The sequence below is a fragment of the Budorcas taxicolor genome, chromosome 22, assembly GCF_023091745.1.
Source record: "Budorcas taxicolor isolate Tak-1 chromosome 22, Takin1.1, whole genome shotgun sequence".
NCBI lineage: Eukaryota > Metazoa > Chordata > Mammalia > Artiodactyla > Bovidae > Budorcas > Budorcas taxicolor.
The window spans coordinates 45,924,036-45,950,731 of NC_068931.1; the positions used below are offsets into that span (position 1 = coordinate 45,924,036).

Here is a 26,696-nt window from a genome sequence, read left to right on the forward strand (position 1 = left end):
TTTCATGGCTGCAGTCATGAAAGTGATTGGAAAGGGCAGTCCACAGTGATTTTGGAGACCAAGAAAATAAAATCTTACACTGCTTCTACTTTTTCCACTTCTATTTGCCACAAAGTGATGGAACCAGATGCCATGATCTTAGTTTTTTGAATGCTGAGTTTTAAGCCAGCCTTTTCACTCTCCTCTTTCACCCTCATCAAGAGGCTCTTTAGTTCCTCTTCACTTTCTGCCATTCAAGTGGTATCATCTGCATATCTGAGGTTGTTGATATTTCTACCAGAAATCTTAATTTCAGCTTGTGATTCATCCACCCCAGCATTTCACATGATGTACTCTGCATATAAGTTAAATAAGCAAGGTGACAATATACATACTTGTCATTCTCCTTTCCCAATTTTGAACCGGTCAGTTTTCCATATCCAGTTCTGTTTCTTCTTGACCCTCATACAGGTTTCTCAGGAGACAAGTAAGGTGATCTAGTACTCCCATCTCTTTAAGAATTCTTCATATTTTGTTGTGATCTGTAGTCAAAGTCTTTAGCATAATCAATGAAGCAGAAGTAGATGTTTTTCTGGCACTCCCTTGCTTTCTTCATGATCCACCGAATGTTGGCAATTTGATCTCCGATTCCTCTGCCTTTTCTAAATCCAACCTGTACATCTGGAAGTTCTCAGTCAACATGCTGCTGAAGCCTAACTTAGAGGATTTTGAGCATAGCCATCCTAACCTGTGAAGCGAGCACCATAGCACAGCAGTGGGAACATTCTTTGGTGTTGCCCTTTGGGCTTGTAGTGAAAACTGACCTCTTCCAGTCCCGTGGCCTCGGCTGAGTTTTCCAAATTTGCTGGCATATTTAGTGCAGCACTTTAATAGCATCATCTTTTAGTATTTTAAACAGCTCAGCTAGAATTCCATCACTTCTAGTAGCTTAGCTTCTTGATGAAAGTGAAAGAAGAGAGTGAAAAAGTTGGCTTAAAGCTCAACATTCAGAAAACGAAGATCATGGTATCCAGTCCCATCACTTCATGGGAAATAGATGGGGAAACAGTGGAAACAGTGTCAGACTTTATTTGGGGGGGCTCCAAAATCACTGCAAATGGTGACTGCAGCCATGAAATTAAAAGACACTTACTCCTTGGAAGAAAAGTTATGACCAACCTAGATAGCATATTCAAAAGCAGAGACATTACTTTGCCGACTAAGGTCTGTCTACTTAAGGCTATGGTTTTTCCTGTGGTCATGTATGGATGTGAGAGTGGGACTGTGAAGAAGGCTGAGCGCCGAAGAATTGATGTTTTTGAACTATGGTTTTGGAGAAGACTCTTGAGAGCCCCTTGGACTGCAAGGAGATCCAACCAGTCCATTCTGAAGGAAATCAGCCCTGGGATTTCTTTGGAAGGAATGATGCTAAAGCTGAAACTCCAGTACTTTGGCCATCTCACGCGAAGAACTGACTCATTGGAAAAGACTCTGATGCTGGGAGGGATTGGGGGCAGGAGGAGAAGGGGACGACAGAGGATGAGATGGCTGGATGGCATCACGGACTCGATGGATGTTGAGTCTGAGTGAACGCCGGGAGTTGGTGATGGACAGGGAGGCCTGGCGTGCTGCGATTCATAGGGTTGCAAAGAGTCGGACATGACTGAGCAACTGAACTGAACTGTTCTTAGTTCTTCCTAAGGCCCACTTGGCTTCACACTCCAGAATATTTGGCTCTAGGTGAGTGACCACACCATCATGGTTATCCAGATCATTAAGACCTTCCTTCTGTAGTTCTGCTGCGTATTCTTGCCACCTGTTGTAAATCTCTTCTGCTTCTGTTAGGTCCTCCTTTGTGGTGCCCTTCCTTATATGAAATATTTCCTTGATATCTCTGGTTCTCTTGAAGAAATCTCCAGTCTTTCCCATTCTATCGTTTTCCTTTATTTCTTTGCATTGTTCATTTAAGAAGCCCTTCTTATCTCTCCTTGCTGTTCTCTGGAGCTCTGCATTCAGTTTGGTATATCTTTCCATATCCCCCTTGTCTTTTGCTTCTCTTCTTTTTTCAGCTATTTGTAAAGCCTCCTCAGACAGCACTTTGCCTTCTTGCATTTCTTTTTCTTAGGGATGGTTTTGGTCACTGCCTCCTGAATGATGTTACAAACCTCTGTTCATAGTTCTTCAGGCACTCTGTCTACCAAATCTAATCCCTAGAATCTATTTCATCACCTCCACTGTAAAATCTAATTCTACTTCCTGCAAATCCCTCCTCCTCCAGGGAGCCACCCCTGACTCTCCCAGTGCTCTCTGAACCCTCCTTTCTCTTTGAACAATCACAGAATATACCCCCATACCATATGGGATGTTGCTCTGCTTTCTGAGTCTGCTCTCACTGGCTATGTTGAGAACAAGAATTCCATCTCAGATGTTCCATATTCCACCACAGTGTCTAGCAAAGACTCCAACTTCATTTCTGGAAGGTCAGTGACATGTTCTACACTAAGGCTCTAAGCACCCTACATGACATCCATACACACATCATTCCAGGAAGCCCCAGCTTCACCACAGTCCCCAGAAAACTACTGATGTAGCTGTATATCCTAGTCATGACCTCCACCACTCCCCTCCACAATGCCTACCGGCCTATCCCCACTCCCCCCTACACCCCTTCTCCCTGTCCACCACTCCTTCTTCCCTGCACCCTCACTCCCCAATCCTGACTTCTCCTACCCCACCCCCACTAGTCCAAGAAGGCACTTTACCACTGCAGCCTGAAGTTCAGAAGCACTGATGCCACAGAGTCCTGGAGGAATGTGGTTCTAGTGAAGGTCTTTGGGGGCATTGAGATTGAACCTAATTTTATATTTTTGATGGTCAAGGTAGGGACGTAAGGTGATGGGTTTCCTTTTGACAATCAAACCAGAAGCCACCAAAGTTTTGATACAGAAGGGTCCAGGGAGAGGACTTGCCATGGGGAAGGGCAACTGTGGAGGCAGGCCTTAGATGCCCCCCTAATTTTATCTCCCCTGAGTTCCTTTATTTGATTCCTGCTGTTCCTATACACCTTCCTGCCAATATGGGTCAATGGTCTCTGCTCAGTTTTCCCAAATCAGCTGTTATTAAAACTAAAAGAGGACTAAATTCTAACATGGAACAGAAATGAGAAATACAGAGAAAATGCAAACACCCTTAATGATTTTTTTTTCCCAAAACATAGGTTTCTCAGGTAGTTATTCTAGTCCTGAGGAGATTCTGAACTCCAATGGTCTTTCCTCTTGCCCTGTTATTTCTCAGCCCCCAGCCTGCTCCCGGGAGCAGCTAAAGACTCAGCGGTCCTGAATCCCATACAAGTGTCCCCACACAAGTGCCCCACGTTCAGCTTCTCTTGTTGGGAACTTGATACGCTTGCCCACCCTCTCCCCTGCCCCCCACTCCAGCTGAGCTGATCTGCTGCTCATTCCACAACTGGAGGTCCCCCTGTTCTAGACCTAAGCTGTGGCCTCTGCCAGGCAGGAGCCTCCTCTGGTCAGAGCACCCTTCCTCCATCACAGGACATGACGCTTCCAGATGCCTCTGCCTGTGAAACAGTCAGTACCTGGTAGGATTTAACATGCACTCACATCCATTCAACAACTCCTTGTACAGACACTATTCACTGCTGTTGACACTCACGTCAGATGAGCGTTGGCACCATGAAGCTTTCAGTGGAGGGCAGCGGAGACCACAGCATACAAATCTCATTCTCCATGGGGGCTTTGCAATGCTATTTGCCCAGTCTCATCCCTTGCCCAGCAGAGCGATGGGAAGGGTCAAGGGCAGAGTTCACTCAGATCAGGGAGAGTTTGGGTGCACACAGGCATCTCTGATGAAGCAGAAGGAGGCAAAGCTTGGATTCTAGGGCACCTCTGGTCCTCCTGCCATGCTGGGGGTGGGGAGGCACATGGGCCTCACAGAGGACACTCCTCATCAACTCTGGGGACAACCTCAGACAGGAGAAAGCATTCAATGTCAGAAAGTCACAGTGTCACACAGCACAGTCAAAACATACACTCTCCTCCCTGCCTCCCTTCTTCTTCCTCCTGCCCTGTCTCTTTCACACACGCGTGTGCATGCACACACACATACACCTTCCTGGTGTCAGGTTTCTATTAGATTTCCCTCTATATCAAGGAGCCTAGATTGCCCTGACTTGCAAAGGAGATCTTATATACAAAGTGCGTCATTTAATTCCAGATCAATGAGAGTAATCACGTGTGTGTGTGTGTGTGTGTGTGTGTGTGATCTAGAAAGATACTAGCAGCAGGGTGACTACCCAATATTCATCAAGTGAGCTGATCTTTTTCTGTGAGCACCAGGAATGGGCCAAGTGAGTGCCCCCAAATTTACACGGTAACTGTGTTTTCACCCCCAGGGCTGCCATCGCCTCGGGTCTGCACGGGTACAACGGGATGCTGGTGGGAATGCTGATAGCCGTGTTCTCTGAGAAGTTAGACTATTACTGGTGGCTTCTGCTTCCTGTGACCCTCACAGCCATGTCCTGGTGAGGCCCCTCCTTCCTTCTGCTTCCTTACCTACAGGGACCCAAGGCGTTGTGTCTGACACTGGCATGGGGCCCAGTGTCTTCTTCAAAGGCTGGCTTGTCTCCCAAGAGTCCAGGAGTTCAGTTGTAACATGAGGGGGTCATTTTGAGTTGGGAATAATAGGGACTTTTCAAAGGCCAAATGCCTCATGTTTTTAATATTGGCTCTTTCTTTACTGTTTATGGCTGTGCTGGGTCTCTGCTATACACGGGGCTCTACAGGCATGATGAGCGGGGGCCACTCTTCCTTGCCATACGTGGGCTTCCACTGTGGCGGCTTTTCCTGTCGTAAAGCAGGCCCCTGAGTGCGTGGGCCTCAGCAGTCGTAGCACAGGCTCAGTTGCTCCACAGCATGTGGAATCTTCCCAGATCCGGGATTGAACCCACGTCCCCCGCCTTGGCAGGTGAATTCTTAACCACTGGACCACCAGGGAAGCCCACCACATAGGTTTTACTGTGCTGATAAACTCCTCTTTATGATAGGCTTACTAATGAGGGCTAACACTTACCAAGTATTTTCTAAGTGCCTGGCACAGTGCTACCAAGGGAGGACTATTACTGTCCCCAGTTTACAGAAGGGAAAAGAAGGCATGCAGAGGCTTCGTAACCTACCCCAGATGATAAACCCAGAGTCCGCACTATTCAACTCCAGGCTACATGGGAATCGTCTATCCAGCAGCCTAACCAAGACCCAAAAGCTGAAATTTTACTTCTAACAAAATCAGAGAGCTTGCTTGGGACCAAATGTCTCTGTTTAAAGCATAGAATCCTTGAGCAAGAAGCATCAGTTGAGGTCTTGCTGTTCAATCGCCTCATTTTTCAAAATAAAAGAGTCAAGATGAAGGGTGTTAGGTGCATGGGGATGACCCACAGAGATGTTATGGGGAGGGAGGTGGGAGGGGGGTTCATGTTTGGGAACACATGTAAGAATTAAAGATTTTAAAATTAAAAAAATAAAAATAAAGAAAGAAAGAAAAAAAAAAAAAAAAGATGAAGGGTGTTAGGAACAAATAGGCCTTTTACACACATGATGCCCAGTTCACTTGAACCTGCAGTGAGTCTGTAGCATCACGCCCACTGCCGCTGGTCATGCCCACTGCCACGCAGTGGCTGAGAGCCTCAGGGGAGCCTGTGTCCCCCAGCCCCTGAGCTCTACAGCTCTCCGACATGCCATCTGATTTTTAACATCTTTCTCTGGTTTCAAAGTCGGGAGTTACTAAAACCCGCCAGTTTAATTTAGTTTAAGTGCTGTTCCAGCACTTTCTAGTAGTGTTTGCAAATAAATTAAGACATTAAGCATTCTGGGCAATTTACATTTCTTCTTAGGATTTCCTCCTTAATGTATCAAGACAAAATGCTAAGGCAGTCATTTCTGTGGTGATTTCCTTAATGCCCCCCACATGCCATGCTGCAGAAGGAGGAGGGCCTGTCTTTATTTGCATCCATTTGGTTTATAACTGCAAAGATGAAGCCCCTAAGACACGGAGCACTGGATGCCAGTGTGTCTGCAGTGTCCTCACCCTACCTTCACTTCCCAATTTAAAATGAAAAAACAAAACAAACAAAAAAATTGAGCACCTCTACCCTGGCACTTCACTAATCCATTCATGCAGTCCTAGAAGCCAGTCCACAGGGCAGAGACTAGTAGTGCCAGAGTTCCCCAGCAAACTACAATTTGCTGAGGGCCTTCATTGTCCGGGGATTGTTCTAGATGGTGGGGACAGCTGTGACCAAGAGAAGGTCTGCATCCTCTGGGAGCTTACATTCTTCTTGGCAAAGAAAGAAATACATTCATAAATTGTTCATTAAAAAGATCCTTTCAAGATGTGGTAAGTACTTTAAGGAAAGCAAAACGGGGCAAATGGGAAGGAGTGGTTCAGACTCGTATGGTCAGGGAAGGCCACTTTGCAGAGGGGATATTTAAACAGTCACCTAAACGACAAGAGTGTACCTGCCATTTGAAGTCGCAGGCAGAACCAGCAGCATGTGAAAAAAATTCCAACTAAAAAGCATGATGTGTTCAAGAAACAAGACCAGTGGGGCTGAAGCCCAGTGAATGAAGCAGGGGTGGCAGGAGGCGAGGGCAGAGGTAATGAGGGCCATGTTCCATACACCACATGACTCCAGGGAGCCTTTTTATTAATTGAAATATTGTGGCTGTACAATGTTATATAAGTTACAGGTGTGCAATATAGTGATTCACAATTTTTAAAGATTATATTCCATTTATAAATATTATAAGATATTGGTTATATTCCCTGTGTTGCAAATATATCCTTGTAGCTTACTTTGTACCTAACAGTTTCTACCTCTCCAGTAAGCCTTTCGATTTTTACTACAGCTGTGGTGAGAAGCAGTTAAGCAGACGAGTGGAAGGATGTGGATAAATTTAAACAAATCTCTCTCCTCGCAGTGTAGAGTGGATTCTAGCTGGAACAGGCATGGATGCTGGAAGTGTAGTTAGGAGTCTGCTGCAATAACCCACAGAGGACAGAAATGTTTTGACTAGAGCCATGTCCATGAAGGCGATGAGAAGTGGCTAGGCTTAGGGTGTATTTTAAGGACGGTGAAGACACCAGGACATTCTGGGAGGCTGTGGAGCGTAATGAGGCAGGGAGGAGAGAAGACTCAGTGTGCTCCTATAATCTGCCTGAGAACTTGAGCTGATGGAAAAGGCAGGGAAAAAAAGCAAGCTGGTGGTGGGAGACAGGACACAAATCAGGAGTTCTGTTTGGACACATTAAACGTCAGTCTTCTGAGTAGAGATGCTGAGAAAGACATTGGATGTGCAAATCTGGAATTTAGTGATCTGGTCAAGATAAGAAAATAGTAGCATGTAGAAGATGCCTCATCCTGGAGACTAAAGACAGTCACGCAGAAAGAGTGTTCGAACAGAGAAGACCCAAGACAGAGCTGTAGGATCCTCCAGCACTTAGATGTCTGGCAGAAGAGGGGAAGACCCGCCAAAGGGGACCTGAGGAGCGCCTGCAGAAGCAATGAAGTGCAGTGTCGTTGTAGCGCTGACAGAAGGGTCTCAATCCCCGATGGAAGGGTTGAAGGTCCAACTGTCAAATAAAAGAGGCAGAGACGGACCATGGATTCAGCAAGAGAGATGGCATCTGTGAGCTGGACAAGAGCCATTTCCATGGTGTGGGCAGAACATATACCTGATGGGAGCGGGTTCAGTAAAAAGGTGAAAGAGAAAGACTGGGGACTAGTCTTGAGTGTTGCTGTGCAGGAGGCAGAGAAATGGGGCAATAGCTGGAGCAGAAATCAGGTTAAAGGGGGAAGATCGTTATGTGAGAAGGCGCTAGAGCACTTTGGCCTTCCCAGGTGGCTCAGTGGTAAAAAATTCAGCTGCAATGCAGGAGCACAGGAAACCCGGGTTTGGTCCCTGGGGAAGGAAGATCTCCTGGAGTAGGAAATGGCAATCCACCCCAGTATTCTTGCCTGGAAAATCCCACGGACAGAGGACCCTGGGGCGGGCTACAGTCCATGGGGTTGCAAAGAGCTGGACACGACTGAGCAAGTGAGCACACACACACTAGAGCACGTTATGCATTTATGAGGGTGACCTGGAGAAAAAGGAGAGGTTGAAGCTGCAAAAGAGAAAGGACAGAACTGCAGGAACCAAGACTTTGAGACAGGCTGAATCCCAAGTGCAGGAAAAAGAATTGGCCTGAGAAGAGAGCGGGGGCACTCCATTACACGAAAAGGCAGAGAGGCAGAGTGCGTGGGAACAAAGCAGTTGGAATATGATTCTTATGGTCAGGAAGGTGAGGCGTTTCTCATCTTGTCATTTCTGTTTTCTTAGTGAAGTAAAGCAAGGTGGTCAGTGAAACTAAAGGGAGACAGAAAGCAAAGATTTGAGGAGAAAGGAGAAAATGTGAAATAGTTGTCTCAGCAAATTGGAAAGTTAATTTGCTAGGGATCTATAGTAGGGATTAGGGCAGGCTTAAATGCCTGTTTGAGACTGATCATCCTTAATTAAAAGTTACCCAATCAACCGCATCACATGAGTTCAAGTTTGGCCCTGCAGCTGTACACCTGTGCACCTGTGGGATGCATAGGGCATTGGATGCCAGGCGATGGTCCTTTCAGAAGAAATTGAGATGAGGCAAGGTAAATTTCCTAGTGCTACTCACTCAGCCTTTAAGTGTAGGAGTTAGGATTTGCCCCTCACTCCCTCTTTCTCCAAAATCCGTGCTGTCTACAAGGAAGATGAAAAGAACACAGGACACAATCAACTGAAGGTTTCATTTTCACATGCTGGTTCCCAGAATAGTTCCAAGCACTTGAGCTGAATTCAAGCCTGTCAGTTTCCTACGTCCATAGCAGCCTCCCCCTACAAGGTTACTTCAAGCATATATTCTAAATGTTATCACAGCCCAGGATACATCATAATGTACCTTATAATGACCCAAAGGCAACTCATGCCATTTTGTAAGGATTAGATTTTGTTTTCTTGGTTTAAGAAACAAAGAAATATGTAAATTATTTTATAAAGTTTCCTACTGAACACAAGTTATAAGACTTTTAAATTTTGTTTCCCAAAGATGTAGACTTATATTGAACACTGGCTTATATCCAGTCCCAGGTCAGTGGACCACTAGATTCTCAAGGGAGACAGGAATGACTGTGTCAAGGAAAGGGGAACAGTGAGTGGCCTAGTGAGCGGACTAGACAGTGTAGACCGAAGATTGATGACAGCAATTAATCTTTTCTCTCTTTCATCTCCAGCCCCGTCTTTTCTAGTGCTTTGAGTTCCATCTTCAGCAAGTGGGACCTCCCTGTCTTCACGTTGCCCTTCAACTTCGCCGTGACTCTGTACCTGGCAGCCACCGGCCACTACAACCTCTTCTTCCCCACGACGCTGGTGGAGCCTGTGTCTTCAGTGCCCAACATCACCTGGTCGGAGATTGAGATGTCCTTGGTAAGTCGCCAACGGCAGGTGTGGGGGCAGCCTGTTTCCACTGCAGCCATCTCAGTCACCACTCTGTGGATTACTCAGGCTCTCAGCTTCTCTGCACCTCCAGTAAATGATGCATCTTAGCAGAGAGGAGCACGGGAAAGGGTCGCTGCCACCTCCACATCTTCTTTCCATGACCCCCTACTGGAGACCTTACATGTGCCAGGCTTGTCATCAGACCCTGAGCATACACAGAAAATAGGAAAACATCCCTGCCTTCAGGACACCTACAATCTGCCCAGGGCAACAGATGATAAACAAGGGTACAGATGAGGGTTAGGCTGGCAATACAGAACGGTGGCTTTGAGGGGAAAATATTACACAAGATGAATAGGTAGGTGGAGGGTCACGGCACTGAAATAATATTTAAAATTAGGAACTTAAAGATATTAGCAATAGGAGAATTTCCTGGATGTTCAGTGATTAAGACTCCAAGCTTTCATTGCCAAGAGCCCAGGTTTGATCCCTGGTTAGGGAACTAAGATCCCACAAGCCACGAGGCATGCTCCCTACCCCCGCCAAAAAAAAAAGATATTATCAATAGAAGATGGGGGTAAATTTTTGTGTATTTTCCATTTCAGTGGCTCTCAAGCAGGAGTGATTTTTTTTTTCCCGCTTAGGTACGGTGAATGTCTACAGAAATGTTTTAAAAGTCAAAACTAGGTGGAATGTACCACTGGCCTCTAGTGAGTAGAGGCCAGGGATGCTACTGGACCTCCTACAATGCATGGCCTTCTCCCCACAGCAAAATTAACCAGCCCAAAATGTCAATAATGTCAAAGCTGAGAAACCTTGCCTTATGTCCTGATATCCACACATATACAAATGTATTTATTCTACTGATCTCTAGAAATCAGAGATAAAGGGATATAATAAAAATCTCACACAAGATTAAATATACAGAATTGTAAAATTTTGACCTTGTTAGTGCATATTAATGGACAGCCCCATGGAGTGTAGCCCACCAGGCTTTGTTGTCCATGGGGATTCTCCAGGTAAGAATACTAGAGTGGGTTGCTATGCCCTCCTCCTGGGGGATCTTCCCAACCCAGGGATCAAACCCAGGTCTCCTGCATGGCAGGCAGATTCTTTACCATCTGAGCCACCAGGGAACCCCTGTTAATGGATACAGGGATAGCTAACAGCTTAGCCTGAAGCAAATTTATCATGTACCAGACACGGTTCGAAGCCCTTAGCTTACTAACTCATTTAAACCTCACCATAACCCAATGCTAACTACCATCATCCTCTTTTACAGATGGGAAAACTAAGGCACAGGGAGGGTTAGTTGCCCAAGATCAAGCTGTAGCTGGTGCTTCAAATATTGTTCACAGAATCTGATTTCTGAGCCCTCCCCACCCAGCCTGGCCCTGCGTCTCGATGTGCTTAGTGTGGGGCTCGGTGTGGCCCTGGTGCTGGGCAGACATCAGGTGGCATGCACAGCGCAGGCCCTGGAGGCTCAGCCACACCCTGAGCCTGAAACTGTCAGCAAAGGAAGGCCTCCCCTGTCCCTCGTGGCAGACGCTGCTGCCAACGCTGCCAAACTCTTTTTAAAGTTTTTGTCTTGTTAGAAGTTTTATCTGGGGCTGGGGCTAGAATGGGATCAGAAGCAGGGTTAGGGTCTAAATCCAAGGCAATGGAAAAGACAGAGCCCTGTGTTTAAGTGAAAGCCCGCTCTCTCAAATGGAAAACTACTGGGGTCAGAGCAGGAACAAAACGAACTGAATGATCAGCCGTCTGCTGACTGCACACACTGCCTCAGGGCACAATCTGCTGTCCCTGAGCCCTTCGGGTGAAGCTGGTCTGAGTGACAGCCACAGGGCAGGCGGCACTGCAGGAGAAAAAGGCCCACTGAGCCCCCGACCGGCCCTGCATGGTGAGGCTGTACCATCCCGTGCTGAGAGACCAGAGTAGAGACAGCCACTTAGAAGAGATGCTTCTTATTCACCTTCAAACAGTAAAAAGTACTAGGAGCCAAATCCAGGTTCCCTGAGGGCCAGGCTCACCCTCTGAGCTCCCCCGCACCGCCTCTCTGACCACTGACTCCTTTCTTTCTACACCATCCAGATCTGAGTTTTGACCAATCAGCGCCATTTCTCTTTTTCTCTTTAAAACAATGAGGGGAGTGATTTCTGTTTTGTTTAGCCGGCTTGTTGTTGTTACACAAGGATTATCCAGAGTACAGAGAAGGCTGGTCCTTAGGAAATTTCCACCGTACACCTGACTGCCCTTTGCACCAGGGTGTTGACTTACAGAGCAACATGGAGGGGTCAGGGCCCCGGTTCACCAGGCTGAAGTTTGGATCCCAGCAGAACTTCATTCTAAACTCAGACTTCACTCCAAGGCAGCTTGCCCCCTCATTTTTCTCATTCTTGCCTGCTTGGACTTTAAACTTGGCTTCCCAGATGGAGCAGAGGTCCCTGGATTGGAACAAAGGATTTTCAGGGTTCCTTTAAATAAGACAGGGCCCGCACCCTGTGATTCCTTGCACAAGTCTATAGGCTCTGGACTAAACAATGGCTGGTGTTTAAAAGGCCACACATTCAGAGGCAAGAATGGACATAGTTTAAAAACTGTCTGGGACACTTCAAATTCTCTAAAGAAATCAGACTGACTCTAGAATTAAATCAAGTTGTTAAAAAGAACAAAATTTCACCAAAGGGAGAAGTGCAGTGAACTCCCTACATCTACAGTAGATGATGACTAATCCATTGGTCCCCAATTTCTATTGTACGTTAGCAATATCTGGTGCTCTGGCCATGCCCCCTCACACCACTTAGGATGCCTGGTGAGGTGCTAGGCATTAACATTTTTTAAAAAAGATCTTTAGGTGATTTCAGTGTTCACAAAATTTGGAAACCACTGAACTAATCCACACATATTTATTAAACACTTATTATGGCCCCAGCTAAAGGAGTCCTGTCCTGAAAGAGGTCACATGAGCTAGTAATGGAGGAAGGAGTTGGCAGAATTTTGAAGCTGGAAGATTGTCTGTTGGGCAGCCTCCTCGTGTTATAGAGATGGTCACACACAAACTTCTGCAGAAACCCCTAAAAGCTGGGGCTCGCAACTCTGGGCCAGTGCTCTCCCTGCCCTGTCAATCTCCCTCTTTTCCTTTGTGCCCTCAAAGAACTTTTTGCCAAAATGTGGGTGATTTGGGTATTTTTTTTAAAAAGCTATCTTGACATCACTACCAAATCAATCATCTCCAGTTCCAACATCTCCCAGTGACTCTCAAGCCCAGGGATCCGGTGCTTCGTGCTGTTCTCCAGATATTCCTCATGCTACCTGTCTGCAAAGTGCTCCTGGAGATCAGGGGAAGTGCTCCTCTTCTTTCCCAGGCTCCCGCATCCCCGGGGTAGCACCAAATGTGAGCAACCAAGAGACTAGGGGTCAGGCTCAGAGGCTTTAGTCTGGGATCGACTACTATGAGCTGGGTGATCTTTGGTCAAATCATTCATCAAAATGGCCTAGACAGAAACCAACACAATTTTCTGTAAAGCAGTTATCCTTCCATTTTAAAAATTTATTAAAAATTTTTTTAAATGGCCTAGAATATTTCCAGAATTCCTGGAATATTTCTAGGATTTCAGAAGGTCTGGAGGAAGCCCCCTGGTGCCCTGAAATCTCCTAAAGGCAGTCCAGGGAGGCACCCTCTAGACCCCCAAAGTAAAAGCCACATGTCCCTCAGAACCACCTGGCTCCAGCCTCTGTGCTGGGGACCTGCTCGGTTTTGCATGAGGGATGCTTAGATGCCTGCCAGGTGGTGGAGTGAGGAGTGATTTGTTCCAGCTCATGCCTTCCCTTCCACATTCTCCCACACGCTGGCGGGCACAGCAATCCTCCCGTTCCATGCCATGACCCCCTGGGGAAAGGCTCAGTCCTCACCCCGAGGCTTGGTCCTTGCATTATCAGCCCACACTCCACTGACCTGGACTTTGTTGACTTTGCAGCTGCTACAAGCCATCCCTGTCGGGGTCGGGCAGGTGTACGGCTGTGACAACCCCTGGACAGGTGGCGTGTTCCTGGTGGCCCTGTTCATCTGCTCGCCGCTCATTTGCTTGCATGCAGCCATTGGCTCAATCGTGGGGCTGCTGGCAGGTAGGCCAAGGCGCCCCCTCTCGGCAGGGGTCATTTTCCTGAGGTCATTTCTCCCAGTACACAGTAAAGAGTCTAAGCTTACTATCTTCACTGAAGTTTTTAAACACTGTCAGGGCTTGAGACTTATTTTTTTCCTTTCTTGAGTCTGCAGGGCATATGGGGAGATGCAAAAGGGCTGAGACCTATTGGCCTGTAGCTCCTGGGAGCTGAGGGGTGGGAGACAGAGGAGAACCTGGTGTGGGTGCGGAGCACTAGCAGACCCTGTAGGGGTATAAACGACCTGCTGCTAAGTCGCTTCAGTCATGTCCAACTCTGTGCAACCCCATAGACGGCAGCCCACTAGGCTCCTCTGTCCCTGGGATTCTCCAGGCAAGAATACTGGAGTGGGTTGCCATTTCCTTCTCCAATGCATGAAAGTGAAAAGTGAAAGTGAAGTCACTCAGTCGTGCCTGACTCTTAGTGACCCCATGGACTGCAGCCTACCAGGCTCCTCCGTCCATGGGATTTTCCAAGCAAGAGTACTGGAGTGGGTTGCCATTGCCTTCTCCAAAAACGACCTAGCACTTTAAAATTTTGACTAAGCTAACAGGAAAAATTTTCCCAAGAATTGGATTGCCGTTTAACGAATGTGATTTAATTTCTACATATGTGTCTATACACACATTCATATATGTAAATGAAGAGAGTAGAGTCAGAAATGGACCTTGAGTGTTTTGGGAATAGAAGCCTGTTGACTTATCCCAATATTTTTCAAAAATTTCTTGGAAGCATGACTTAAAAAAAAATGTTATTTGGAAATAATTTCAAACTTATGAAAACTTACAAAATTAGAAATTGTGTCTGAGAGATACCCACAAATTCTTCATCCAGATTCACCTGCTGTTCACATCCAACCCCTCCTGCCGTCTCATTTCTCTGTCTGCATGTATCGATAAGTGTCTGGACATAATTTTTCTTGAGCAGTTGAAATCTTTCTTGCTAAAAATGCAGCTGCTCTGGCCAAAGGAGTGGGGAGGGCCTGCAGCCCCACCTCCTTGGCCCACCTTCACCCTAGAAGCAGTCATACCTCTGAGTGAAATCTTTGAAAAACAGTGGAAGCCACTGCTCTCCCCACACTGTTGCTTTCCTAAGACCAGACGCCCTTTGTAGAGGCTCCTCTGATGAGCAGGTGTTGGCGGGGAGAGGGGGGTCAGCGATGGGAGGAAGGGCACCTGGGGACTGGCACCAGCCATGGGGTAGCCTTTGTGCTGTGACCTCGAATCAGCCAGAAATGCAGTACCTTGTCCAACAGCCCTGACGGTGGCCACGCCCTTCAAGACCATCTACCTGGGCCTCTGGGGCTACAACTCTGTCCTCTCCTGCATCGCCATCGGGGGCATGTTCTATGCCCTCACCTGGCAGACCCACGTGCTGGCCCTCGTCTGCGGTAGGTACCGGGGAAGCTGGCAGCCAAGCCACTCTGCTGTTCCTTGCCCTTCCCCACTCCCCTGGCTGTGTGATACCCATGGTGGACCCTCATCAGTACTGAGCAGTAGTGATGGAAGGACTGCAGCTGGGATCTTATCACTAAGGGATTTAATGGGTGTACCCTAAGAGCTGGGGGATCTGAGGTTCTTCCCCTGTCAGATGGCATCACCACCACTATTCCTCATGAACCACTAAAGTTCATGAGGAAATCACACACGCATTTCCTCATGTGCTAGTGGCAGCATTCCTGGCCTCAACAACTGTTTTCACTCCACCGCTATCGACAGGGCACCACTAAGTGCTAGGCCCTCGGCTAGACCTGGAAGACACAGACCACATCCTCATGAAGCCATGGTCTAGCAGAAATGTAATTGCCCAATATTCACGACAATGTCTGTGATATCTAAAAAGACCACTGGAAAGAGCCAGTGAGATGACGTGCCTGGGAGGACTGAGGTCCCAGAAAATAGTCACATAATTAAAGGAGCCTGATTTGCATCGAGAAAACAAAGAACGCACTGTGTGAAGAGAAATGACCACAGGCATGATACTGCACCCCAGCGCCGCGCTCCGTGCTGGGCAAACAGCACTCATTTCATCCTGCCAAGGCCACTGCCAGGCATGGATTTTAGCCCCATTTTACAGGTGAGGAAACGAGACTCAGAGGGTTGACAAACTTGTCCAAACACAACTATTGATGGCAGAAGTGAGATTCAAACTCCAGTCCCATCAGCCTCCCTGTCCTGGAGTTGCCTATATCCTCTGGAACCAACAGGACACTAATCACTAATACACAAAACTAGAGACAAGTGAAGGGCATAATATCATCCAGAAGGGCTTTTTTTTGTTTGTTTTCCCCCAGTTAAGTGTGGGAACTGTAAATGCCTTCTGTGTCTCTTGTACCCTCCTCAGCATCCAGCTGGAGGCTGGACTTGGAGCCAGTGGGCTCAGCAAATATTCACCAAGTCAAAACTACCAAGGTATTTTGAGGTTGAGACTGTAATTGTCTATGATCCTCAGAGAGATGGCCGATTCCTATGGCTGGAACCACCTGGGAAGGCTTTGGGAGGAGGCTGGGGCTTATCTCAACCCTTTCAGGGTGGGATTTAGAAAAGCAAAGAGAGGGGAAAGGTGTTCTGGACAGGAAAACAGAGAAACAGAGGCAGAAGTAGCTTGTCCAGAGGCACCAGGGCTGTGGATGAGTTCCCCTCACTGTCCTGGGGGTCCTCATCTGTGGGAGAAGCCAGGTGCCTGGCTCAGGGACCCAGCATGGTCCAGCTGTGAGGGGACTTGGTGAGGATCCAACAGCATCACAGCAGCTCAGAATTTTGGACGAGAGGGACTTTATTCAGAGCTCATATAGTCTGACAACTCATCCCTCCAGACAGACAATCACCCAGCCATCCAGTCTGTGCTAGAGCATCACCAAGCGTAGGGTGGAGGAGTAAAAGATGCTTGTAGACCCCTGACTCTATGCAGGGCTACCATGGAAGTGGGGAGGGAATAAAGGGATATGCAAGCTTTCATCTCTACCCTCAGAGAGCACACAGCCCAGTGAGAGATGGGTCACAAGGAAACACGCCAGATGTCAGGATGTGGGGCCAACACGGTGGCACTGGGGCCGGCCGGGGTGGAGCCCGCTCTTAGGGAAGGCTGGGGATGGGCCCTGGGAAGCTGACTCCTGATGGTCCTTGTGTCTCCACAGCCCTGTTCTGTGCATACATGGGAGCAGCCCTCACCAACATAATGTCAGTGGTAAGTTTGGGGTCTCCTGACACTACCCTAAAGTGCCCCCGACCCAACCAGGGCTTCAGGACATTTGGAGTCTTGTGAGTGAGTTCTGGTCACTAGCACTCCATACAACAGCCTGGTCAAGGTTTATTCAGGGTTTTCCCAGAGAAGGACTGGCCGTGGCATGTTTTATGTGCCTCTGGGGGGTGTGTTCGTGTGGATGTGTGTGTGAAAGAGAAAGTGTTGTAACCAGCAGTGGGGAATATGGGTGGACAGATGGAGGTACTCATGTTTAGCCGGAAATGAGAGATTGTCTCTAGGGGATTTTCAGCTCCATCATTAGAAGAATCTGATTGTCCCCAAATTCAAACCAACCATTCTGACACGATCAACCCAGAAGCCAAGGCTGTCACTAGGGGAGGGTCGCCATTCTCAGCCCCTACCGCATCCTTCTCCTTCAGGGTCCCAGGAACCCAGGAACATTTTCAGATCCCAGTGTTTTTGCTTTCAGGTTGGTGTGCCACCAGGCACCTGGCCCTTCTGCCTCTCCACACTCACCTTTCTGCTCCTAAAGACCAACAGCCCCTCCATCTACAAGCTCCCACTCAGCAAAGTCACCTACCCAGAGGCCAACCGCATCTACTACCTGACAGTGAAAAGCCGGGAAGAGGAGAAGCCCTCCAGCGGTGACTAGCCAAGCTATAGGCAGAAATGCTCTTTGCCTCGACCAGGGTCTCTGCTCCCTGTGATCTCAGCTCTGGGTCAATCGGCTGCAGCACTCACTTCCTTTGCCTCTCCTCACACCTGTGTGGAACAAAACACACCTATACCTCCCGCTCCCTGTCGCTGATTTTCTCTCTCTGCCCAAATCGCCTTAACTCTCCACTGTGCACTGTTAGAAGAAGTTGGTGATGAGTTCCTGGTGGTAGTAGGAAGGCATGTATTTTCAATGTCAGTGACTTAAAACAAAACCATTCTTTGTATTTAGTCTTTTGTAAAGGTGATTCAGAGATGATCTTCCTAGCAGGTTTAACTAAATAATAGAAGCTATGAAATTAAACGTGCTGAGTGGTTCCTGAATGGGTGAAAATTCAGGGAATGCGGATGCCAGAGTGCACAGAGCTAATGACTGGTGGGCACATACAGCTTTACATAAAAGAGAGAAATTTCAGATAGAGGAACACAGTTTGAAAGTCAAAATGGGGACAGTTAGGGCACTGAAAGTATCTAAATAGGGACTCGGACATTCAGGGGTCAGAGTAAAGTGCATGAGGATATTCTGTAGCAGGAAGTCATCAGTAAGTTAGGCTCCTACATGACTCATGATGAAAGATTGGCATGTCTCACTGCAGGTCAAGCCAGCGACTTTGAGCAGGAAATTCAGTTGAGGAAATCACCTGAGCTCAGTATGTGAGAGGCTGGGGAGATCCATTTCATCCAGTTTGCCTGTGGGTTTTGGAATTTTATGAGATTTATGATACTTAAATGGTTAACCTTGAGTAGAAGAACAAACAATTATCAATGAATTTTATAATTTGTCTTCCCAATTATAGGCATTAACTTTCTATCTTTATTTAGATACAGGGGTTGTCAACCTTGTCCTGAAAAGTGTCAAATTTCAGCTCCGGAGGCTACACAATCTCTTACAAATACTCAACCCTGTCATCATAGAGCAAAGTAGACTTAGACAACATGTGAATGAAAGAGGGTGGTTATGTTCCAATAAGACTTTATTAAGCAAGCAGCTAGATTTGGCCCACTAGCTGTAGTTGGCTGGTCCCTGCTATAGGCCATCCAGACAACAACGCTCAGGGTCTGGAGACCCATATGTGACTTAGGAGCTGGTGGGAAGTGGGCAGACTCAAAGGACACCACCAGATTCTTTACATCAGACAAAGCCACAAGGCATTTACATGCTGGGCGATAGTGCGGAGTGTCTTAGGAGATCGAGGGCACCGAGAAAGGGAGATCAGGGTGGCAGGAAGCAGGAAGATCTGCCCTGAGGCTCTTTCAGAGACTGACAAGCCCAGTGATGAGCACTAGGGGGCGCAGTTTTACACCGGCCCCTCCGTCCACACACGTGTCTAGGAACCACCCCTCAGGCTCACCCTCTCTTGGCTCCTCGCTGTTCTGCCTCTGCCAGTAGGTTCACCACCACGGGAGGAAGAAGAAAACTGGAGCCCTTCAGTGCAGGGTTTCCAGGCAAGAGGAGCAGGGAGGCGCTGGAATCTCAGGGCTGGAGGGAGCACGCAGGCCAGGTTGTGCCACCATACTGTGACCCATGACCTCCATTTGGAGGAAGAGGACTTTTTGTTTCCAGACAGGCTTCCAGAGGGGACTCCCGTCACCCTTTGGAAGGAGACCCCGCACCCCACATGTCCTAGCAGGAGATAGAACCAGAAACCCTATTTGTTCTTTATGGGCAAATTGTCCTAGGAAATCCCCTGTTCTCTCCGTTAAGCCCTGAGAATCTCCACCCAAAGCACTGGATCTGATGGGAACAGTCCTTTAGCCACGCTTTTTATTGGATTCTCAGGAGAGGAAGACTATCTGGATATGAAAAATGCTTTCAGCTCAGTTGGACAAGATTCTCTCTCCCCTTCCTTCTCTTCCTACACCACTTCTTGGTTTGTCATTTACAAGGTAACACATGGGTCACAGTTATCAGGGTTGTTTTTCCCTCCCAAGTTCCTGCTTTAATTCCCCCGCAAGAATGAAAAGTTAACTGTGTTGCAAGCTGCCAAACTTGTTCGGAGAAAAATAGATAAAAGCTAAGTTATTCTGAAAAAGGAAAAAGTATGTCCAGCAAATCTGGAAAAGCCGCACAGCCCCAGAAACTCTATAATGCAGTGTGATCAAGATGGCCAGGTATTTATGCGTGAGTAAATGTTTTTACACGTGTTTTTACACATTATCTGCTAGTATGATGTAAGGAAAAAACAGACAAAGTGTATTATTAATCAGTGAATTACCTTGCCAAGAGAAGTTGTACAGGAATGATAAAATAATTTTTTTTTAATCCTTTGAGGCTAAGATGCTGAAAGTTGACGATATTTTCCAAATGTGGTCAAACAATCTCCTCTTAAAAGCAGAACAAGTATAGTCATTAAGCCAGGCTGGTGAACAGAAGCGGCATCTCTCTTGGGCACAGCTGAGGGTGGGCAGAAGTGAAAACCCTCTAAGAAAACTCTGCCCAGCGCAGGCCACTGTCCACAGGCCATGGACAGATGTCCAGAGGTCCTCTTAAGTAGTCCAAATAGCCCCCAGCACCTGAGAGCTAACTCCCTGGTGTTATCTTGTCCCACTTTAACCAGAGCTTCCCCCTCTCCTGCCCCTGAATGAACATGTCGAGAGCCCTAACCTTGCAGATTCTCCCCACCAGCATGGGGCAATCCAGGAGGCCTCCAGGAGGGAAGAAGGGTTTCTGGGAACATGTCATAGCTGTTTCCCTAGTATCACCTCAAACTACCAGCAGCTCTTGGATGTACAAATGATATAGTGAATAGTGAAGTCGCTCAGTTGTGTCTGACTCTTTGCGACCCCATGGACTGTAGCCTACCAGGCTCCTCTGTCCATGGGATTTTCCAGGCAATAGTCCTGGAGTGGATTGCCATTTCCTTCTCCAGGGGATCTTCCCGACACAGGGATCGAACCCGGATCTTCCACATTGTAGACAGACGCTTTACCATCTGAGCCACCAGGGAAGTACAAATGATAGTTGAATATAAATATTTATGGTTGAACGGAAACAAACTACTACTGTCTAAAAATCAAGAAAGTAAGAATGTATGTGTGGGATTGGGGAGGGCGGGCTTTAGCAGGAGTGCTGTCTTTAAACTCTTTTTTCCCTAACAAACCCCTTTCTCCCCCTCTCCGCTGCCTCCGCCCTCTGACCTGGCCATCTCTCCCACCCATTTTCATCTTCTGTCCTACAACACTGACAAGCTCTACCATCACTGTGAAAACAGTGTTGTTCTATCGCATTTTTAAATGGTCGGTTTTAATTATCTCTGCAGTCTCTTCTATGATAACTGACATAATCAAAATCTCTACTTCAAACTGGGAGCTTGCTAGGAAATAATCCATTTTCTTTAGCTTTAAAATTTTATTGCCAGAATATTATTCACAATGTTCTCGTGGTAATTTGTATCTCTCCGGTTATCTGCGGCTTTGTCTCCTTTTTCATTTCTAATCTTATGTAATTTTCTCTTTCCCTTAGGCTTGTGAGGGGTTCATTCATTTTACTGATTTTTTTCAAAGAAGCAGTTTAGAATTTATTTGTCTTTTTCTACTCATTTCGATTTGTTTTTATTTATTTCTTTTTCCTGTTTTCTTGTGGTTTATTTAAATGTTCTCTTCTAATGTTTTTAAAATTCATATAAAATTCCCTTATTTTAGATCTTTGCCATTTAACAACAAAGACATTTAAGTCTATTAATTTCCCTCAGTTACAGCGTTAGCTGTGTACTGTAGGTTTTGGAATAAAGTGTTCTGTTTTCATCAATTTTAAAAGTTTGTTATTTTTACATTTTATTTCTCTTTGAGGCAAGAATTTTTGAAGAATGTGTTTCTTGATTTCCAGCACTTCAAACTTTTTGATGTTTTTCAGCTTTCCATATCTACTTTTATAGGATTATGAGCAAAGAATATGGCTGGTACAATCTTTATTTTTAAATGTTATGCATTTTTCTTTGTAGCCAAGTATATGATTGATTTTGAACATACAAAATGCAGATTTTTTAATCTGAAGGAAATGTATATTAAATTGATTTATTAACTGCATCATTCAACTCTTCTATGCACTTATTTATTTTTAGTCTATAAATCTGAATTCTGAAAAGGGTTTATTAAAATTCAACTATAATTGTATAGTTTTATTAAACTTTTTTTGTATTTCTGAAATATGTCTCATATATTTAGGAGCTACACTATTTGGTACCTATGGACTATGAGTAACATTGATTATTCTTAAATTTTATCTTTTACTACTACAGACTGCCCATTTTTATGCTCATTAATGCCTTTAACCAAATTTCAATTCAGCTGTCATTGACACTGCTGAATCCACTTTCTGGTATTTCCTTATCCTTTTATTTTAAACTTTATCTTTTCCTTTTAACTGTACCACTTTCTTTTAACTGTGTTTCTGACCTCATTCACTCATTCATCCAGAAGACATTGCATGAGGAACTATTTTAATATGTCACTCAGGCCCCCTTGACAACAAACCAGGAAAGAATCAGACCATTTCCTGCCTTCAAGGAATTCACGTTATGGGGATTTGCCTGGCCATGTGAGTAATCTTACCTGAGAGGATGTCACCACAGACTGCCTGAGCCACATAAGGTCACAGAGCCAGTTTCATGATTTTGAGTGGTGAATGAAATATCTTGTTGGGTTAATCTTCTGTTTAGGAAGATTAAGCATGATGTTAAGAGTTTCAAGAAAATTTCTATGCCTCTTCTCTTGTTCTTTATCTTGTCATTACCTGCTGCCGAAACACTCCCAGCTGTCCCTTCAGTTCAAGTCTTTGAACCTGTTACAAAGTAAACAGTCTTGGGAAGGTAACATAGTAAGCATGATCAATCACTTGCATCTTAGGTTGAAGGAGTCATTTCTGAGAATTGGTTGGATGAAAAAAGGAGAGGAGAGTACAAAGAGAAAAATGGGTAGCACATTTTGAGAGTGTCTTTGGCTGAGATGGGGCCAGGCTAGAGGAATGAGATATGGAGGCCCTTTGTTCTATCATCGGTGATGAGGAACTGTTGTATTCAGCTTAGAGAAGAGAAGAAATGCCTAGGGCCATGACTGTGGAAGAAGTTGTCATGTTACTCAACAATACCTCAGAGCATAGAATAAGGACCACTAGATGGGAGTGACAAGCAAACAGACATTGAACCAATGGAAAGGGATGCTTTTTACAATGGAAGTTGCCTGAGAAATGGTTGTCCTGTGAAACTCTGAGTTCAGGACAAGGGCAGGAGACCTATTAGAGATGCTTGCTTTTAGTAGGGTAGACCAGATGACCGTGGCAGCCTCTCTTCCAACTTCAGGTTTCAGTGATACTATGGCTCTGAGTTCCTACAGGGAAATAAGGGGGAGGTATCATTAAGGTGGTAAAAGGTATAAACATGGAGACAAATATATCAAAAATATACCATTGCTGCATTTATAGGTTTTCCTAGAGCTTGACTGGTTAGCCATTTGCTCAGTCTATCAAAATTCTCAACATGGCTACTTGTGTGGATGCAGCCTGAGGGACCAGCATCATTTAACTGTGCCTTTTCCTTGACTTTCTCATCTTCATCACTTCCTCTGTCCAGGGATTCCTCTTCCGGTCAACCCTATAAGATCTGCCCATCAAGAAACTCAATCTTCTTACATCTGTGGCCTACATCTGTGGCTACATCAAATCTGTGTGTTCTGGTTTGTTTGTACTTCCTGTACAAGTCTTGAGCTTTGTCTCCATGGGTCATAAATGTTGTTAGGGCCTGGGGACTATTAATATAATCTAAAACCAGCTAAGAGTTGGCAGTTTCAGTGAGGTTTATTGATTTCCACTCAATAAACCACAGTCTCATCTGGCAACTTTAAAAGGCATTCACTTTTTAATATGAGATTTTTCAACTTACTTGGCTTTTCTTGCCTCTTGTGATTCAAAGAAAATAGAAGAATCCATAAGAAACACTTCTATTCCTAGTGGAATTAGAATTCCAAGGCCCCAAGGAGGGAGGCCGGGGACATTGCTAGAAAAGTCCTCTTATTCTCTGTGAACTGGTAGCTAGGAGCCGCCAGCCTCTCCTCCACAGGCTGCTAAAACTGAATGAATAAAGGAAGTAACTCTCCAGGGAGCTTCTAGCTCAGCTTTCATTCATTCCACAGGAACTCTAGCCTTTTCCCTGGAGGAATCTGACCTCCCCAAGTCTGGCTCCTAGAGGTCAGTGCAGGCTCCTGCCCCTACAAAGTTGGCAATGCAGAGTTGAAGCCATGAGCATTATGAAGAAGATAGTTCCGAAGTAAATTCTGATTGACCAAGCCCACCAGGAGATAATAACCGGTACCCATAAATTATCTTGGGGATCCCCCAGTATCGAGCTGTGGCCTTTGGTGGGACCCTTTGGCCACAAGCATCCACCTCAGTCTTCTGCTTTCCAGGAGCACTTGCTTGCCCCTCCCTAACCTAGTGTGTGTGACAGACACCACTCATCTGAGGACGCAGATCCATTTGGCTCCTGAGATGTGGGTGGATTTCCTGATGGCTCCTCCCTCCTGGCTACTCATTTCCTGTCTTTTCTAATTGGTCACATGTTGTTCCTGGGTAGCATCTCCCTGTTACTTTCGGATGCGTAGGGGGCTGAAGTGAAGAATGCACCACCGGAAGTTCAGGAGTGTTCAGGAGAGGCCAGAGCAAGAGAGGGCACGAGGTGGGCCTCCTGAGCTGAGAGACCAGCAGGCTGGGGACAAGGAACGTGTCATCAGCAGATGGCCACAGGCCCTGAACTTCAACACCAGAGGAAGGCCCCTGTGCAGGAACTGAACTCCAGTCAGTTCCCCACCCCTCCCTGGAATGCGGGGCTCCCCCCGCCCCCACTCGTCTGTTTGCTTTCCTTCCTCAGAAGGGCCCCCTCACCCTGTGATCAGGACCCCTCTCCGGCAGTTCCGAAACACCTGGCCTGGTGGAAAGGGCGTTTGACGTCAGCGGGGAGTTTGTCTACTCAGGTGTAGCTAATATCCTCAGTGTGAGTTCTGTTTCTGAACTTGGGCAGCCACCTCACACCCTGTCACTTGAGGGGGTGGGGGTGATACGCAGTTGATGCTTGACCCTTCAGACTCACAAAGCCAAACGGAACATGTTTGGATTGGGCCTCCTCCCCAGACTCCAGCCCACCAGACACCCCCCCCCCCGCCCCACGGCTGTCTGGGACCCAGGAGGGCCGCTTCCCTCCATATATAGAGCTCAGAGTCCTTTCTGGAGACGGGGGTTAGGTTTTGCCCTCCTTACTCTGAGAGGGCCCACCAGGACCTGGTCAGCAGAGTCAGGAGGAAAGGTCTAGAAATTTCCACAAAACCAGAAAGAAGGCATCTAGTATTAATTAGGCTGTGCAGAAATATCCATCAAGGCACAGATGGCAATAACATTCCTCAGCCTGTGCCCTGCCTGTGTGGGGGATTAAGGGAGTTCATTGAGGTTGGAACGCAAATTGGCCCCTGAGGAGACGACACTTAGGTAATTGCCTTAAAGGCGTATACTGGAGCAAGAATTCTAAGGAAAGGGGTGATTGAAGGCGATGCCTGAGGAAGGACAGAGAACCTTCCTCCAGGCAGTCCAAGCTCTGCGCCTTTAAAGGAAACCTGCCTGATGGGGGCACCATGGTGGCCAAGGCCAGTCTTCCCCAGGGAGTTTAGGAAGGTCAAAGAGTGAGCACGCTGCAGGAAGAGCGCTGCTTTGCTCTCCCTCTTCTGCCACATGGTGCCCTTCCTCAAGTGGAAGCCAAGCCCCAGGCATAAGGTGAGGAAATGCGAGGGGAATTTACAGAAAGGCAGCCAGAGGATGAGCTGGTGGGCTGTGGGAACTGAAGAGGCTCAGTTTTAGGGAGAAGCCCAGTGCCTGAGTTGAGGACCAGAGACGCCACCCAACTGGAAAGAAGTTTCTTCCCAAATCCCAGTGGTCTGGACTCCTCCAGACCTGTGCAAGAAATCCAAAGGAACTCAGGTAAGAGGTCTGGGGGAGAAAACTGAATCAGGGAGACCCTCCAGCTGGGCTTCCCATGTGGCTCAGTGGTAAAGACTCCACCTGCCAATGCAGGAGACTCTGGTTCGATCCCCAGGTTGGGAAGATCCCCTAGAGCAGGAAATGGCAACCCACTCTAGTATTCTTGCCTGGGAAATCCCATGGACAGAGGATTCTGGTGGGCTACAGTCCATGGAGTTGCAAAGAATCAGGCACGACTGACCGACTGAACAACAGACCCCCTACCCGACAGGGGCCTCTATCTGACTTTTCAAAGAAACAGAAAAAAAAAAGGTCAATCTCTCTGTTCCTTATTCTGCTGAGCTTCAGAAACACAGTCCTGGGAATGGAGGACCTTATTAAGAACTCCAGGGAGAGTTCAGATCCTGGAAGCTTCAAGCTGGACGAGCTCTTAAATAATTCTATTAATAGTTCAAACCCCATGAGGAACCCCATGGCTTATACAGGAAACTGTCCAGGTGATAAATGAGCCTGGACAGAAGCCCAGGTGTCCTAACTCACGACACTGAGCTCTTCTTGCACATCTGGCGATGGATCTAAGTTAACCCATCAGCCTCAAATCCCCTTACCACCTACCTGTCCGGGGGATGAGCCTTCATATTTATCATCCTTTCCACAACTCTGCAACACACAGCTCTGACATCAGTGTGATTCCCAGGGCAGCCCCATGTTGAGCTGACTGTGAGATGCTAATGAGGTAGGTTTGAGAACCTTGTTCCCAAGAGTCCTCACCTGCTGCTTCCAGGGTGGAGGTGCCTGGTCCAGAGGCACCTTAGCCTCTCACCTTAGGTCCTATACTCCTTCCACAGACATGCCAAGAGAACTAGAGCATCTCAGTATCCACAAACATCTTCACACAGCCCATCTCCTCAGTGGCCTTCTCTTTCATGGGCATCTGAGATAACTTTAGACATGTTCTGTGTAGCTACAGAGTGATGTTTCTGGAAGATAGGTAGCCATGCCACGAGGAACAAAGTCTCAGGACACTGACTTTATCTGATCAGAGAATGACCAATCTGGTATGATATGTGATCTCCTCAAAACTAGCGCTGAAGGATAGGAGCCTCAGTGAACTTGCTGAGATTAGGCAATCCTGAGACTTGGAGAGCCCACGGCCA

At 46.8% G+C, this 26,696-nt stretch overlaps 1 protein-coding gene across 1 annotated transcript in view; it reads left to right on the top strand.

The window, feature by feature from the left end:
* Positions 1-26,696, top strand: part of SLC14A2 (solute carrier family 14 member 2) — a 65,630-nt gene that overhangs the window by 14,818 nt on the left and 24,116 nt on the right. Inside the window, exons 4-9 of the mRNA XM_052660365.1 lie at positions 4,391-4,519; positions 9,299-9,491; positions 13,481-13,628; positions 14,920-15,054; positions 16,801-16,850; positions 17,338-17,512. Coding sequence (XP_052516325.1) covers positions 4,391-4,519; positions 9,299-9,491; positions 13,481-13,628; positions 14,920-15,054; positions 16,801-16,850; positions 17,338-17,512 — 830 coding nt within the window. The remainder of the gene's footprint in view (positions 1-4,390; positions 4,520-9,298; positions 9,492-13,480; positions 13,629-14,919; positions 15,055-16,800; positions 16,851-17,337; positions 17,513-26,696) is intronic.